At 40.3% G+C, this 14,655-nt stretch overlaps 1 protein-coding gene across 3 annotated transcripts in view; it reads right to left on the bottom strand.

Moving 5' to 3' along the window:
* dennd4c (DENN domain containing 4C) overlaps positions 1–14,655 on the bottom strand; it is a 106,593-nt gene that overhangs the window by 19,694 nt on the left and 72,244 nt on the right. For 2 of the 3 annotated variants that reach the window (XM_008103485.3, XM_062971882.1), the window contains 6 exons: positions 12,359–12,487; positions 8,337–8,481; positions 7,928–8,074; positions 5,778–5,903; positions 3,387–3,533; positions 677–1,842 (listed from right to left, as the gene is read on the bottom strand). In XM_008103485.3, coding sequence (XP_008101692.2) covers positions 677–1,842; positions 3,387–3,533; positions 5,778–5,903; positions 7,928–8,074; positions 8,337–8,481; positions 12,359–12,487 — 1,860 coding nt within the window. The remainder of the gene's footprint in view (positions 1–676; positions 1,843–3,386; positions 3,534–5,777; positions 5,904–7,927; positions 8,075–8,336; positions 8,482–12,358; positions 12,488–14,655) is intronic. The other variant, XM_008103486.3, reaches the window with a different exon arrangement.

Below are 14,655 nucleotides of genomic sequence, written 5' to 3' on the forward strand. Positions count from 1 at the left end.
AAAACAGCAAATGAAAAAGAAAACAAAATAGAACCAATATAAAGAATCCTGCAGATGACAAATGACATAGAACTGGGCATAAAAGAAAGCTGGAAATGGCGAGATTGAAAGTTTGAACACAACAAGTATTGCAAACATTGCTTTCCAATTGTAATTTCAGGAAAAGGGTGAAAACATAAGCATTTCATGGATTTACTTATTTTCATCATTTTTTTCTTTTTTATTATATTGCTTTTATATTTTGTTATTTTATTGTATGATTGGCTTATTTTAAAGATCTATGGGTCCTAAACAATTGGGCTTATGCAGATTTTGTCAATATAAATAATAAATATGTGTACTATGTGAGTGAAATCTGAAAGTGTCCACCCATTTAACAGAAAAGATACCACAAGACCACAACCACACCATCAAGAATACTGGGTGTTGCCCATTAAATCTTGTGCTTCAAATGCTTTTTTCATTTGTGGTAATAATCAATTTAAGCAAGAGTTCGTTAACCTCAACCATGTACAAAGCTTACTATCTGGATATTACTTTTGCTGCTATAGTGAAATTGATACATTTCTGATTCATTCTCGTCCATTCTTCCACACCAAACGTAAAAAGTGACTGAAAGCAAGGCATCACTTTCCTCTTGGGAAACTTCTTTTAAGCAGAACTAGCATCCACTCACCTCCTCATCTGAATAGCTGTATGCTGAGGACACGGCTCCCCACACCTTGCTGGCTACATTAGCTGCTTGTTTCATGCCAGACTTTAGGACGTCTATTTTAGGACCAGATAAAATGTGGTCTAGCTTCAGGCCTGACAAAGTTGTAACTACTGCACCCAATGAAGCCTGTGGTGAAGAGCGACTCAGCCCTGATAAGGAAATAGACCGTTCTTTCTGGGCACGTGAAAGAGCTAGCTGCTTTGGCCTTCCGGTAAAGGTTTTGGACCTGGAAACAGCTGGGCTTTTCCGAACCGCCTGCTGAACTTGAGATGGTGGGGGGGAATCTGAAGGCAAGCTCGACCTCCTCTCTAATGAATGTCCCAATGAACCAGGGGAGGCTGCCTCTTGGCCACTCTCTTTCCTGTGAAGCTCCATGCTTGATGATTTGCTGCCAAGAGGGCTTTTTAGGTTCATGTAGCTTTCAATTTCATCTGCCAGATTGCGGGCGACAACTGGCGACATCGTTTTTTCTTCTTGCTCGGGAGACACGGGCTCTACTGCCTCAGTTGCCAGCAATGATAAGGGGTCCAACCCCACTTGAACATCTTCCCTTTCAACAGGCTTGGCCACCCCATAGAAACTGTTTCTCTTATTTGTTGCCTCTTTGGATTCAGGGCTCTCTGGCTTAGACTTAGCAGCATCAAGATGATTTGAGTCCATGCCCTCTGCTTTGACTGCACTGTTGTCGTGACTGTTCCTGACCTGTTCTTGCCCTTCCTCGGGCTCCTCAGGAACAGGCGAGGACCTGGAATCTGTTTCCCAAATGTGTTCATTCACACGAGTCCTAGCAGTATCTGTTCCACAGAAGAACTGTATGCCATCTGCATTATCAAAACTGTGCAATTTGTTCATGTCGGATGAAGATGTTTTTGCCACAGATAAAGCTGCTGTGAGGATCTTTGCATCAGCACCCATCAAGATCGCGGCTTCACTGGAATTCAAATCCAAGCTGTTTTTCTTCAGTAACATGCCTGCTCTGCTTTCAGTGCTAAAGCTGCAACTCCTTTCTGAAAAAAGCTTCTGCCTTTTCTTTCCTTTTTCGCTTGTTCTCTTGGGAGAAGTGTTGTAATCAAACACTGTATCTTCAACCGCATCTTGAGCTGTCAACACTGGGCTGCACACAGTTCCTTTCACATGAAAAGTAAGGAAACACAAGACAAAAGCAGAATGTTATGCACAGGAAATTTCTTCTGATAAAACAATCTCAAATGAAAGAATGCAGGGGCGAACCCATTTCCAAAAGTGGTATCTCAAAAACATAAATGACTTTTAAAATGAAAAAGGACAGTTTAATAAACTGCACAAAATGTCTGTTAGCTGTTTTTTAAAAAGCATGTTTAAACTAGCCACTATTATTTTAAGGGAGGAGCCCCCGGTGGCTGTTCAAATCCAGGGAGAGCAGGTGAGATCCCTCTGTCAACTCCAGCTCCCCATGCAAGGATATGAAAGAAGCATCCCACAGGATGGTAAAACATCAAACATCCGGGCATCCCCGGGCAACGTCCTTGTCTATTCTGTCACATCAGAAGTAACTTGCAGTTTCTCAAGTCACTGCTGACATGAAAAAGAAATTAAGGGAAACACAAACCTGTGGTCCAAAAATGGCCAGAATCCTTCTGTGGACTTATGTTACTGTAAGATATTTTCATTTGGGAGAAGCAGAACTGGACAGTTCAGTATCATCTATATCCAGCAAAGGGCTGATGTCATATTACCAGATAGGGGAAACAGCAAACTAACCTATGCACATTGAGGGTGATGCACATCAAGACCAAAGCATATCAGTTTCCCTGTACATTGGAAAATCAACTATGGAGTGCCGATGTACATTTGTCAGCATCATGTTATGCATCCTCAGAGTTCGTTAATAGTTTCTCAGGACATCTGCCACATAGCTAAAATATGTAGTTACTTAACATCCACTGTCATAGAGGATTCTTCTGGCCCCATGTTTGTGAATAAAAACAGGCATGCAACTGTGCTATGTACAATGGCTGATGATGTTGCAAAAACATAGTAAATTTATTGCAGCTCAATAAAACATTAGATCAAAAATACTACATGACATTTCATCAACCAATTCATGCAGAGAGTAGAACTTTTGCTGGAATACTTAGAGAGTCACTCGGACTTCTCATGCCACTGCAACTCACATTTACTGAATAGTTCTGAATTCTGTTGCACCATATAATGACCAACCCCTCCCTTCCTCCTCCCCACACACCACTACCACCACCATCAATGGCCACTTCAGTTTTGTCAGAAATTGGGTACTGAGTGGGATACTGGCAGCTATTTTCTTGTAGCTGAAAGTACTGTAAGGTAATGTTTCTTTTGCTTCCTGTGCCCCTGTTCAGAAGATTTCACTTCACTTTCTGTCTCAAGGATAATTGAATTCTGAAAATTTGGGGTTACTGTGAAAACAAGGGTTGATGATAAAGCTTCAGTGGAGACATTTTTACCCATGATAATTCCTACAGGAAATGTCCCTCCTAGGGGATAGATTGCCTCTCATTTCCTTTTGTCTCAGACCCGTTCTTAACTAGGAGTCGTATGTAAGGTGGATGTCTGCAATTCCGGGACTGCCTGTAGTTCTCAGGCAGACTTTGTCTTGTATAATATTGGTACACAGTGTTATAGCCACCTTAAGCCAAGTGTATTCTCCACTTACCACTACTACTCCTCCTGCCTGTGCTGTCAAAAATACCAGAGGGAATCTTCACAATGCTGCTTGAAGGGTGCAGTGGCACTTCCACTGGGCCATGAGTCTCTGCATTAGGATGCTGCTTTTCAAGGGACTCACTTGGACCACAAAATTCTTTACAAGAAAAAAGACAAGGTGGGATTACTCAATTTTACAAAAGAAAAAGCAAGGTGGGATTCGTTAACTTCTGTGCAAGTGAGATGGAAGCTGATTTCAAATAGCAAATGCATTGCCAGATCTGTAAATGCAATTTAGATTAAGCGACCTTTCCATGAAATCATAAAGACAATACAAATTCTTAAAAATGTAAAAAAAATGATGGGGAATAGGGGACTCATATCAGTATCTTTGAATTGATGCAAACGTCCAAATATATTTGTGCATTGCTTGCAGTTGGCCTTTCACTTTTTGCAAAATTGCTTATTTGAGGATTATTTGGTGTCACTTCTATTGCTGTCTTACATAGAAACTAAAAGTTTGGTGAGACTGAGAAAGACTGTGCACATGCAATGAGGCTTACACGTCTCCATTAAAAATGTGGGGCAGCAGCAGAACTGGAACCCATTCTTGTCCGTCTCTCTCCACCTTCCTGACCTGCTAAATAGGCTACAGAGGTACAGAACTGTAGCAGTGGTGACCTCCATGGTCCAGTTAGCAGGGGAAGAAGGAGATACTCAAGGACAACATGGTTTGGTTCTTTTTGTTCAGCACCATTGTGTGAAAGAACACAAGAAAGGGCTGTTTTGAGTCAAGGCAGGTCCCAAGTGGGCATGGGAACACAAAGCAGGAGCTCAAGCTCTTAGAGCCAGCAAGTGTGTTAAATATTATTGGAGAAAGGCTCAATATATTCACTGTGTTCCCAGTTTCATGAAGGCCTTGCACTCCTAACCCCTGCAAAAGGGGAGGACTGACTGTATGTACAAAAAAGTGAGGAATGTGGTCTAAAATCCAGGTGCTGAAGCTGCAAAATGCCTGCAATACAGCTGCACTCACTGGCCAAGATTCTGAATCCTGGACCACAGGACAAAGGTTCAGCAGGTGAATCTATGCTACACCTCCCATCTTACTCATTCCAGGACTCAGAGCCTGGAATGAGTAGAACCCTCTTTCCATGGGCATGCAGTAGCTGTGGGAGAATGCGATAAGATTGGAGAAGTATTTGTCTGTTTCCATAGATCAGGCATCCTCAAACTCTGGCCTTCCAGCTGTTTGGGCTTCTGACTCCCAGAATTCTTAACTATTGAACAAGCTGCCTAGGGCTTCTGGGAGTTGGGAGTCCCAAACAGCTGGAGGACCACAATTTGAGAATGCCTGGCATAGACAGACACAGAAAGATAACACCATCCACCATGATCATTACAGAAATAGGAACTGAATTCTGACCAGTACAATCGTCAAAAGAAGGTATACTGTATACAGGCATAATTTTGACTTTTTTTGCATATCAACAAAGTGTGCAAAGGTTCCACTCTTGTTTTACAGTGAATCATATTTCCGAGAGACTTCCAGTGTGGTTTTCTTATTTGAGTAAACTACCTCCGCACCACCTCAGTAAATATTATTGTGGGGTGGATTCTATGTGCCCCAATATAGTTTACTAGAACTCGGAAATCACCCACCTTTCTCTGGCTGTATCTTACTAGACTCAAACTTTGCCATATTGCACAATTAGATACTTGCTATTCGATATTTTACTTGAATGTATCCCCCCCCCCCCCATTTTACTCAAATCTAATACTCTAATACTAAATTGCCCCGCCAAGATTAAGGTGCACATTAGATTCGTGTGATACGGCAATCTTAGTGCCTAGCCAAAACAAAATGGAAAACTGCTTCAGGAGCACTTCGAAGGACATCATGTCTCATTTTATTGTCATGGCTCAATACTATGCGATCCTGGAATTTGTAGTTTGGTGAGGCATCAGCATTTTTTGGCAGAGAAGTCTTAAGACCTTGTCAAACTACCCCCCCCCCCCCCCCAGGATTCCACAGCATTTAACCAAATGGATTCATTTTATAGCATGGATGCATCCCAAGGTTTTCTTTTCCATTGCTGGAAGTTCTGGTGCTCTAAATTACAAAGAGTACACTTTATGCTACTGCACATTACATTCAGCAACAAATACTTTTGGTTTCAGAGTTTTGAAAATTGAGGAGTACATTAGAATTGATGGTGCATTAGACTCCAGTAAATACGGTAGTATATAATATTATGTACTGAAGTTAACAAGGTGGCTGTGCAGAATACATACTATATCTATCCCAACATTCCTTCAACAAATAGGAAAAAGCACAACGTTCTTCACTGATATTTACTAAAACACATTTAAAAATACAGAATCTTCAAAAGTAATCTACCTCCAGTTAAATCTTCATCTTTAGTGACAAGCTCTTTCTTTACAAGTACATCTGTTGAATGAACACTATCTCCATCATCCTTTATAAGTTCATCTTTAGAACCATAGCCTTGGTCAGACTGACCACCTGCAGAAAGCGATGCGTAATTTAGCCAGTTTTCCAAAAACTATACTGTCAACAAGTAATATTTCAAATTATAAATAGGAAATGTATTTTATGTTGCAAGTTTATATTTTTCTTTAAAGCAAAAGCAAAACTGCCAGTGCCTAGTACATAGAGGTAACACACAGAAAGTATCTAAAGTTTGACAGGGAAGGAACAGCAGCAAAATGTAGTGAAAATGCATCTTGGAGCTCTGATTTACAGACAATATTTTTAGTAGGATGGCATAGACTCTGAAAAAGGCAGAGAATAAAACTTCCATTTTATATACCAAATGAGAATATGCACCCTTTTCTTCTCTCAAAGACATTAGATGTTTAACTGTTAGTTACTTGACTGTATGTGACATACAAGCTCATACTACTTCTGAATGACTTCTGCTGGATCTTCACTCCAGATGTTTCCTCTATTACTGTCTATATACTATCTTCAGTTCCTCACAGAGCTGCTGCTTTTCCTGTAAGATCAGCACAAGGAGGAATATCACTTGTAGCCAAATCTAACGGCCCCCAAATGTTTTCAGAGCTTAAGAAAACTCAAAGATTCTCCACTATGGTTTCCTTTGTTCAACCCACTACATACATAAAATGACAGTCAGACCCAAGAACCATAGCTCTTTACTAGTTCAAGCTGCTAAACATCAAACTAGATCTGTCTTTTTGCTTGTCTGAACAGGTGCAACGTAAGATACCAACGTCAACCAATCAAAGGACGCCCTCTATATGTGTCAAAAGTATCTGCCCATTATTTATACGTTAATACTGAAATAACAACTCCCACTCCTTATGTATCAAATTAACAAATAAATCCATTGATAAAGGAGGAGATTACCTGGAGTAGTTAACATTCAAAGGCAGAATTAACGCACATGTGCCTCCAAGGCCTCGCACCATTTAAGTCTGTACCCCACACCATGACAGCCAAGGACAAATGCAGCACCAAGAGACAGCACAGAGCAAGAAGCAGAGCAACAAAGATCAGAGAAGGAATGTTTAGTCATCTACTAGACAAATACAGCAAGCCATCTACACAGGAGACTACAACCTTTAAAAAAAGAAAAGATGTCAGAAAGTTTAGTAGAGAAAGGGAAAGAAGGAGAAGAAGGAAAACATTTAAGGCCACAAGGGAGATGTGCATATGAGCGTTTCAGTTAGTCTTAAGAAAATAAATTCTGATAACCAATATCATTTGAAAGGCTGAGTGAGATGACAGCAAAATGTTTTTAAAATATTCCAAAAAGTATGCGAAACTCACTGCCATCTCCAGCCACTTAATATATGTCAGAATACATGATTCTATTTAAAACAGATTACTGGCATCATTTAAAACAATGTATTCCGTATTCAGAATATACTTATCTCTTGGTCATTTTCAACCTTATCCCTTAGCCAAGCTCAAAGAAGCAATTATAATTCAGGGTTATAGCATAATGTATTTCCTAACAACAGGCTGCTTGCCAACTTCTAATTTGAACAGCGTGTTGTACTCTTATCAGATAAACTACATGTCCACACAAGAATTTTCATTACGTCCACCCACTGGCCCTGAAAGACCAATTTGTTGTGTTGTGAGAGGATGCAAAATCTAAGCCAACACAAAACTACATTTATTACGAAACAATAACACAAACCATCTGCCATCTCCCTCTGTACCTTCCTGCTTATATTGTTATTAATTAATTATTCCTCCCTTGCAGCCCACCACAATACATACAAGATGCCAGTGAAAGATTTATGGTTGAATACACATAAATACATGCACATACAGTAAGAGTTTTTTTTAAAAAAAAATACACTTAATTCCTGACAATGTTATTAATTGAAACCTGAAAACTAATATTCACATGACTGTCTTTTCCTTCATAACAGTTTCCAACATATCATTGTGTATATACAGTCTTGAAAGAGAGAGAACAGTATTCAGGAAAACAAAGCCAGCAACATATTAGAGAAAAGGTGAAAGTTAGTGAAACTCAACATATCTAGTACCTGTGCTAGAGTGATTACCAATGGAATCAAGCCTGACTAAGTCTCTGACGAAGAGTGTGTGCTCCCCACTGTTAGCATCGTTAGAACTATCCACACTACCATGGCTCACCGTGTCCCCATCACTTCCACCTGTCACCATCTGAGGAGCTGAAGATATGAACAACAGAGCCTTGGTTACAAAAATGTGAATGCTGAAAAGACAGTCCTCAAAGCTTACAATACCATCATGCAGTGAAAAAGATAATTCTGTGCACTATTTTCTCAATATCCAGTAGTAGTACACTTTCAAAAATTAAAATTGGATTGCTGACCATTTTTCCCCATGCTACTTGAAAACTCTTAAATAGCAAATTATTGGTGATTTGAAAATAGAAAATTTGTCTATAGCAGCTAGATCTGATTGAATTACCTGGTGCTGAAGCAACATGTGAACTGCCTGCAGACTTTCTGAGACGCTGCTTAAATTGTGCCATGCTGAGAACTACATTCCGCAACTTTGTCCAGAGAAATATACCACTCCGGTTACTACTAGGCCATGGGCTCTCCAAAACTGCCTGGAAAAGTGAAATTATTAAGCACATTTTTTTTCCAAAACATAAAAATGATCTATTTTATAAGCAAACACGCACTCCCTGGAACCCCAGTGCCAATACAAATCTGTCAATACTGTGCACATGGGTTTCCTCTTTGAAATGAGCCTATGAATGCTTATATGTTGCACATACAGGAACTGTAACTTGAACTGGATGAGTCAAGAAATATTATATGCATAGACTTCCATAAAAGTAATGAGGAATCTCCAAATCATGGACTAGATTTGGCCTGACTCATTCTGTTTCTCTCCTACACACAGTTAAGGGGGAAAGAGTTAATTCTCTTTGTATGTTGCTACCCCTTCGAAATTACCGTATATACTCGAGTATAAGCTGACCCGAATATAAGATGAGGCACCTAATTTTACCACAAAAACTGGGAAAACTTACTGACTCGAGTAGAAGACGCAGGTGGGAAATACAGCAGCTACTTGTAAACTTCAAAAATAAAAATAAAAATAGATACCAATAAAATTACATTAATTGAAGCATCAGAAGGTGAAATAATTTTGAATATTTACATAAAACTGTAATTTAAGATAATAATAGGAGTTTTAAAAGACAAGACTGTCCAACTCTGATTACCGACATGAATATAAGCTGGCCTGGACTCTCAATCAAGTATAAGCTGAGGGGGGCTTTCTCAGCCCTAAAAAAGGCTGAAATACTTGGCTTATACTCGAGTATATACGGTACCTGCCAATCAGACATTGAGCTTTCAAAACCCAAGTTAACAATAGCAAGAAAAGCAATACATTAAATGTTGTGATGGAGTCTTTGAGTAGGGCCGGGCTGTGGCGCAGCTGTTGAGCAGCTGCCTTAAATCACTCTGACCATGAGGTCATGAGTTCGAGGCCAGCCCGTGGCGGGGTGAGCACCCGTCAATTAAAAATAAAAAATAGCCCCTGCTCGTTGCTGACCTAGCAACCCGAAAGATAGTTGCATCTATCAAGTAGGAGATAAGGTACCACTTATAAAGTGGGGAGGCAAGATTAACTAATTTACGACCTGGAATGAGGAAGTGCCGTCAGTGTGGATGATGAAGCAGCTGCTCCCCCCGTGGCCAGAATCGAACATCCCCTCAGAAGAAGGTTAACTTGCCTCTGCGTGTGTCTCTCAGTCTCTGTTTGATGTGTTTATGGGCATTGAATATTTGCCCTATGTGTGTTATAATGTGATCCGCCCTGAGTCCCCTTAGGGGTGAGAAGGGCGGAATATAAATACTGTAAATAAATAATAAATAATAGTGATACTACTAGAGTACTAGAAGGGGAAGAAAGACTACTCGTGAGCAAGACTCCGAAGAGGAGCGACAAAGGAAGCGGATCCGGGGGAGAGTTACGGACCCTACTGACAATGACTCAGTTGAGGAGGAGGATGGGGTTGAGAATCAGGAGGATGGGATGAGGATGAGGTAATGGACTGGACTAAGGTGCGGGAGATCCAGGACATCTTTAGAGAACCCACAAGTAGCGACATGTTCGAGGGTTGGCACAGTGGGGATCTGGCTGAATCTTGGGGAGTTATGGGTTTGGATAAAAGATTGACAGATTGGAGGGATCAGCAAGGGGCTTCAGTTGAAAGGAGGTCTGGTGAGGCGTTGTCTGATTCCAGTTCTGAGGAGGAATTGAGGCAAGAGGCTTCAGCTGCTAGCAGGGTGTTGGCTGATTCCAGTTCTTAGGAGGAATTGAGGCAAGAGGCTTCAGCTGCTAGCAGGGTGTTGGCTGATTCCAGTTCTGAGGAGAAATTGTGAATATAAGTGGGGTTGGGAAATGGGGTCCCTTTGCAGTCGGTAAGGTGTTGATGGGTATTCGTGTGTCCTTGAGAGCTGTTTGGGAAGACTGCTGTGGACGTAAGTTTAATTCAGATTATTCTTGGCTACGGGGGTTGGAACTGTGGGGGTTTTCTCTGGACTGCCTTGTGTTGATCTTGTGCATTAGCTGCCGTGCTGCATTCTACGCCTTGGCTCTGTGTATGACCTGGACTGGATTCTTGTGTTTGTTGCCTTCTCCTGCTTTGGCCTGGATTGGATTCAACGACGACGATACTGTGTTTGACTGCCTTCGCCAGACGTCTTCGGTCCCCCGCTGTTCGTCTCTTCCTGCCTGCTGGCGTCCTGCTGTTAATTGAACTGCTTTTTCCGTTGTTTTGCAAAGTTGGGAGTTTGATCTGGATTATACTCTGGTTAAATCCGGGTTATTTTCCAGGGTTATAGAATCATAGAATCATAGAATAGTAGAGTTGGAAGAGACCACATGGGCCATCCAGTCCAACCCCCTGCTAAGAAGCAGGGTTTGGGTTTTGCTTTAACTGTGGGAAATACTGTGCTTCACACTGAAGATTAAGTGTTTTGAGCCTTTTTGAGTTTGTTTTTGGGCTCTTTTTGTTGTGAATTAATAAACTCTACTTTTACTAAAGTCTGGTCTGGCGCTTTAAGGGGTCTGTCTTGCAATAATAAACTATGTGAACTCTTCACTGGGAAGGCCCTAAATTAAGTTGGCCACCAGGCTTTCTTGTACAGTGAGGAAAGTCAATAAATGATTATTGAGAAGAAGAATGCTGGCAAGTCCCCATATATCTTGCTAAGAAAGTGGAAACTGAAAGCCAGAGGCACAGCATTCTAAGCAAGTTTGAGCCACACCCGTTCTTTTCAAGGACATTTTAGAAGTCCTACTACTGTTCTTGCTTCTTATATTTTTACTCATTTTATACCTATTGAAATACCCTGTGCCACCCTTCTTCAAATGAGCCACATTTTGATATCTTACTAAGAAATGCAACTGCTTCCCAAAACCATTACTGCAACGGGCTCTACGTGGGACTGCCTTTGAAGATAGTTTGGAAGCTCCAGCTGGTCCAGAGATCTGCAGCTAGATTACTAACTGGGGCTCCACACAAGGAGAGAACCACTCCCATGCTGCGGCAGCTCCACTTGCTGCCAGTTTGCTTCCGGGCAAAATTCAAAGTGCTGGTCAGTACCTATAAAACCCTAAATGGGTTGGGCCCAGACTGTGTGACTAACCGGATCTCCACACACAAGCCTGCTTGGTGTTTCGATCAACAGATGAGGCCCTGTTCTCAGTCTCACCCCTGTCCCAAGCACGGCTGGTGGGAACGAGAGAGGGAGTCTTCTCCGTAGTTGGCCCTCGCTCTGGAACTCCCTCCCAAAAGAGACCAAAATGTCCCCCTCCTTACTCTCTTTAAAAAATAATTGTAAACTTTCTTATGCACTGAAGCATATTGAGAGGCGGAGGCATAGAAGATCAATGTTTCAGTAAAAATAGAACGGAAATGGCTTCTCACTCTGGCCATGTTGGCTAAAGTTTTATCTCTGTCGATGTTTATCCTCCAGTCTGTTACTAATGTTTAATTGTGAAAATGTAACTTAGCTATGTCATTATTTAATGTTTGGTGCTCTCTTGATTATTATTTTGATGTGAATGTTGGGTATGATTTGGGTGGTTTTGGTTAGTTAGTTTTTTGTTTAGTATTGTATGGCATTGAATGTTTGCTGCAACTTGTAAACCACTCGAGTCCCCACGGGGAGATAGGGCGGAATATAAATAAAGCATTATTATTATTATTATTATTATTATTATTATTATTATTATTATTGCACTTCCTAAAAACAGCTTCCCAACCCTGAACTCCTTACAATCTATGGAACTTTCTAGTAGGCCATGGGAATGTTTTTCAACACTTGCGTTTCATGCCACTAGCCTAGCCTCAGGCATCATACAAAAACAACAAGTTTAAGGAAGAATCAGCCAAGGTCATCATGAAATAATCATTATGATATAATACTATTTACTTGATTTGTTTTCCATTGCCTGCTTACCTTGTTGTAGTAACCGTAAGTGATTGCATTTGGTTGTATGCCAGCAATTTTCATTTCAAAAAGAACCCGCACAGCCAGAACAGGATGGCCCCAAAGGCCACAGAGCAGCATTACAACTCTATAGCAAACCTAATAAAGATAAAATAAGGATGTATTAAGTAGATATGAAGTGACTTATGCATCAGAAGTGAGGATGCCTGAAGAAGATGGAAAAAGAGTCTGTGTGTATGCCTCAGCAACCAGTAGAGGGAGAAGCTCAGCCAGCAAATCACAATATGGTTTTAACATCCTCTCTTGGTAAGCAGCCTCTGATTTGAATCAATGATCTCCTGCAATAAAAATATTGTACTACCTAGGGTAAAAGAAAGAACTATGGCATCTATGATACTATAAGATCAATGGGATTCTAGGTAAGGTGCCTTCCTGACCTCACCCTCTTCTCAAGCCACCCAGTCTCTTGCTGGCTGTCTACATATCCTTTACAACTAAAGAAAGTTTTGTGAGGAAAGGCAAAAGCAAACAAATGGATGTGGTTTTCTTTGCTTTAACCAAAGAAATAAAAAATACCCCTTCCCTAATACATACACACATATGACTCAGGCAAAAGAAAGGGTAAACATGTCCCCTCTATGTTTTTCATTCAGAACTCTGCATATAGATTGATAGACATGCTGGTTCCAGGGTTTTTCAGGGGTTTTCTCTAGTATGGCAACATGTAGGGCAAAGGTACAGAATCCTATACACAATCTGGGAAGTGTTCTGGGATTAAGCAATGAAGATGTCAGTACTACTAATAGCTCTTCACTATACAGGAGTGCTTACCCCTGAAAAAGTTTTTTGTCTTTTATTACATGCAGAAGAATCTGTAAATATAATCTGGGAGCTCTCTGGGCTGTGGAGCACCTGGACATATTCCTGCATTTCCAGCATTGATGGTGTTACTAACATGATATATAACATTATGGCACATACACGACTCCTTGACACTGACTTCCAGAGTTCAGCACTACGTCAACCATGAGAGATGGGATGTAGCCTAAATCACAGGTAATTACTAGTATGGAGTGAAGTGAGGCCACAGCAAGAGTCATTTTGCAAAGGATAACACAGCAACCAGCTCTAATTGGTACTAACATAAAGATGATTTGATAGTACTCATAGTAGATAAAGCAGAGTTCTTAAGACCCATCACAGTAAATGCATGAAGTGAGAAAAATAACAACTGTTACACAGGAATGCGGACAATCCAAAGCTAAAAGGAGCAAATGTTGTTGATACTTCATATTGCAAAAAAGATGTTCACACAAATGGGTGAAGAATCACCATGAGCAGCACACTGAATTAGAGCAAATCTACCACAGATGAGATCATTTTACCATTATATTTGACAACCATAATACTTTCTGAAGATATCTCCCTGAAGCACAATTACATCTTTCAGCCATTTTTGCCTCATGGTGATCCTAAAGCTATTCTATCATGAGATTTTCTTGACATTATCAATATTTATATTATAATTAGCTTAGATGGGAAAGGATAAATATATGCTCCCATCAGCATAAGTAACTGAAGGTTAGAAAAAGTATGTATGTACTATACGATGACAGAAAGATGATATATTTGTTTGAAAGAGAAAAGTAAAACTTTCTCTTCAGACTATATTTTTAAACACTCTGAAACAACAATTTCAAAAGCACAGTATAAATAAAAGAATTTGCAGTGCCTTGCTTCGGGTTTGAGCAGAATTACTTCAATAGACCCGATTCAGTAGCAACAGCCCTATTCAATTACCTCTCAATTTATCATATTTGACAATATGAACTACACACATACTGATATATACACATATATAGTGTGTGTGTGTGTGTGTGTGTGTGTGTGATATGACATTGAGTCTGTATCTCTATACACACACTTTGATTTTTCTGTTTAAAACAGGGTGAGGCCACATTTCAAAAAGGAAAACTCTCAGCATGAAAGGGAGCCAGTTCAACCCCTGATGATGTATTACAGCCAAGATTATTGAATTCCTCATTACAGTCCAAGTGGAAGAGAAGACAAACAGTTTCAGAACAAGTTTTTAAAATTTACTGATAATATATAAGATGAGCACTCTAAATGGTTCCTCTTTTTTGAACCGAGCTCCTAGTGCTACTTTTATGGATTCTTTTTTCAACCTAAGAAATGTTTAGTTATTGTCTGGTTATTCATCCTTTTTCTGGGACGAATATCAAAGAAAAATATGGGAGAATCAATTTTCTTCTTCACAATGGATAGAACCCAAATTTACATGATGG

The sequence above is a fragment of the Anolis carolinensis genome, chromosome 2, assembly GCF_035594765.1.
Source record: "Anolis carolinensis isolate JA03-04 chromosome 2, rAnoCar3.1.pri, whole genome shotgun sequence".
In the NCBI taxonomy this organism is placed as follows: Eukaryota; Metazoa; Chordata; class Lepidosauria; order Squamata; family Dactyloidae; genus Anolis; species Anolis carolinensis.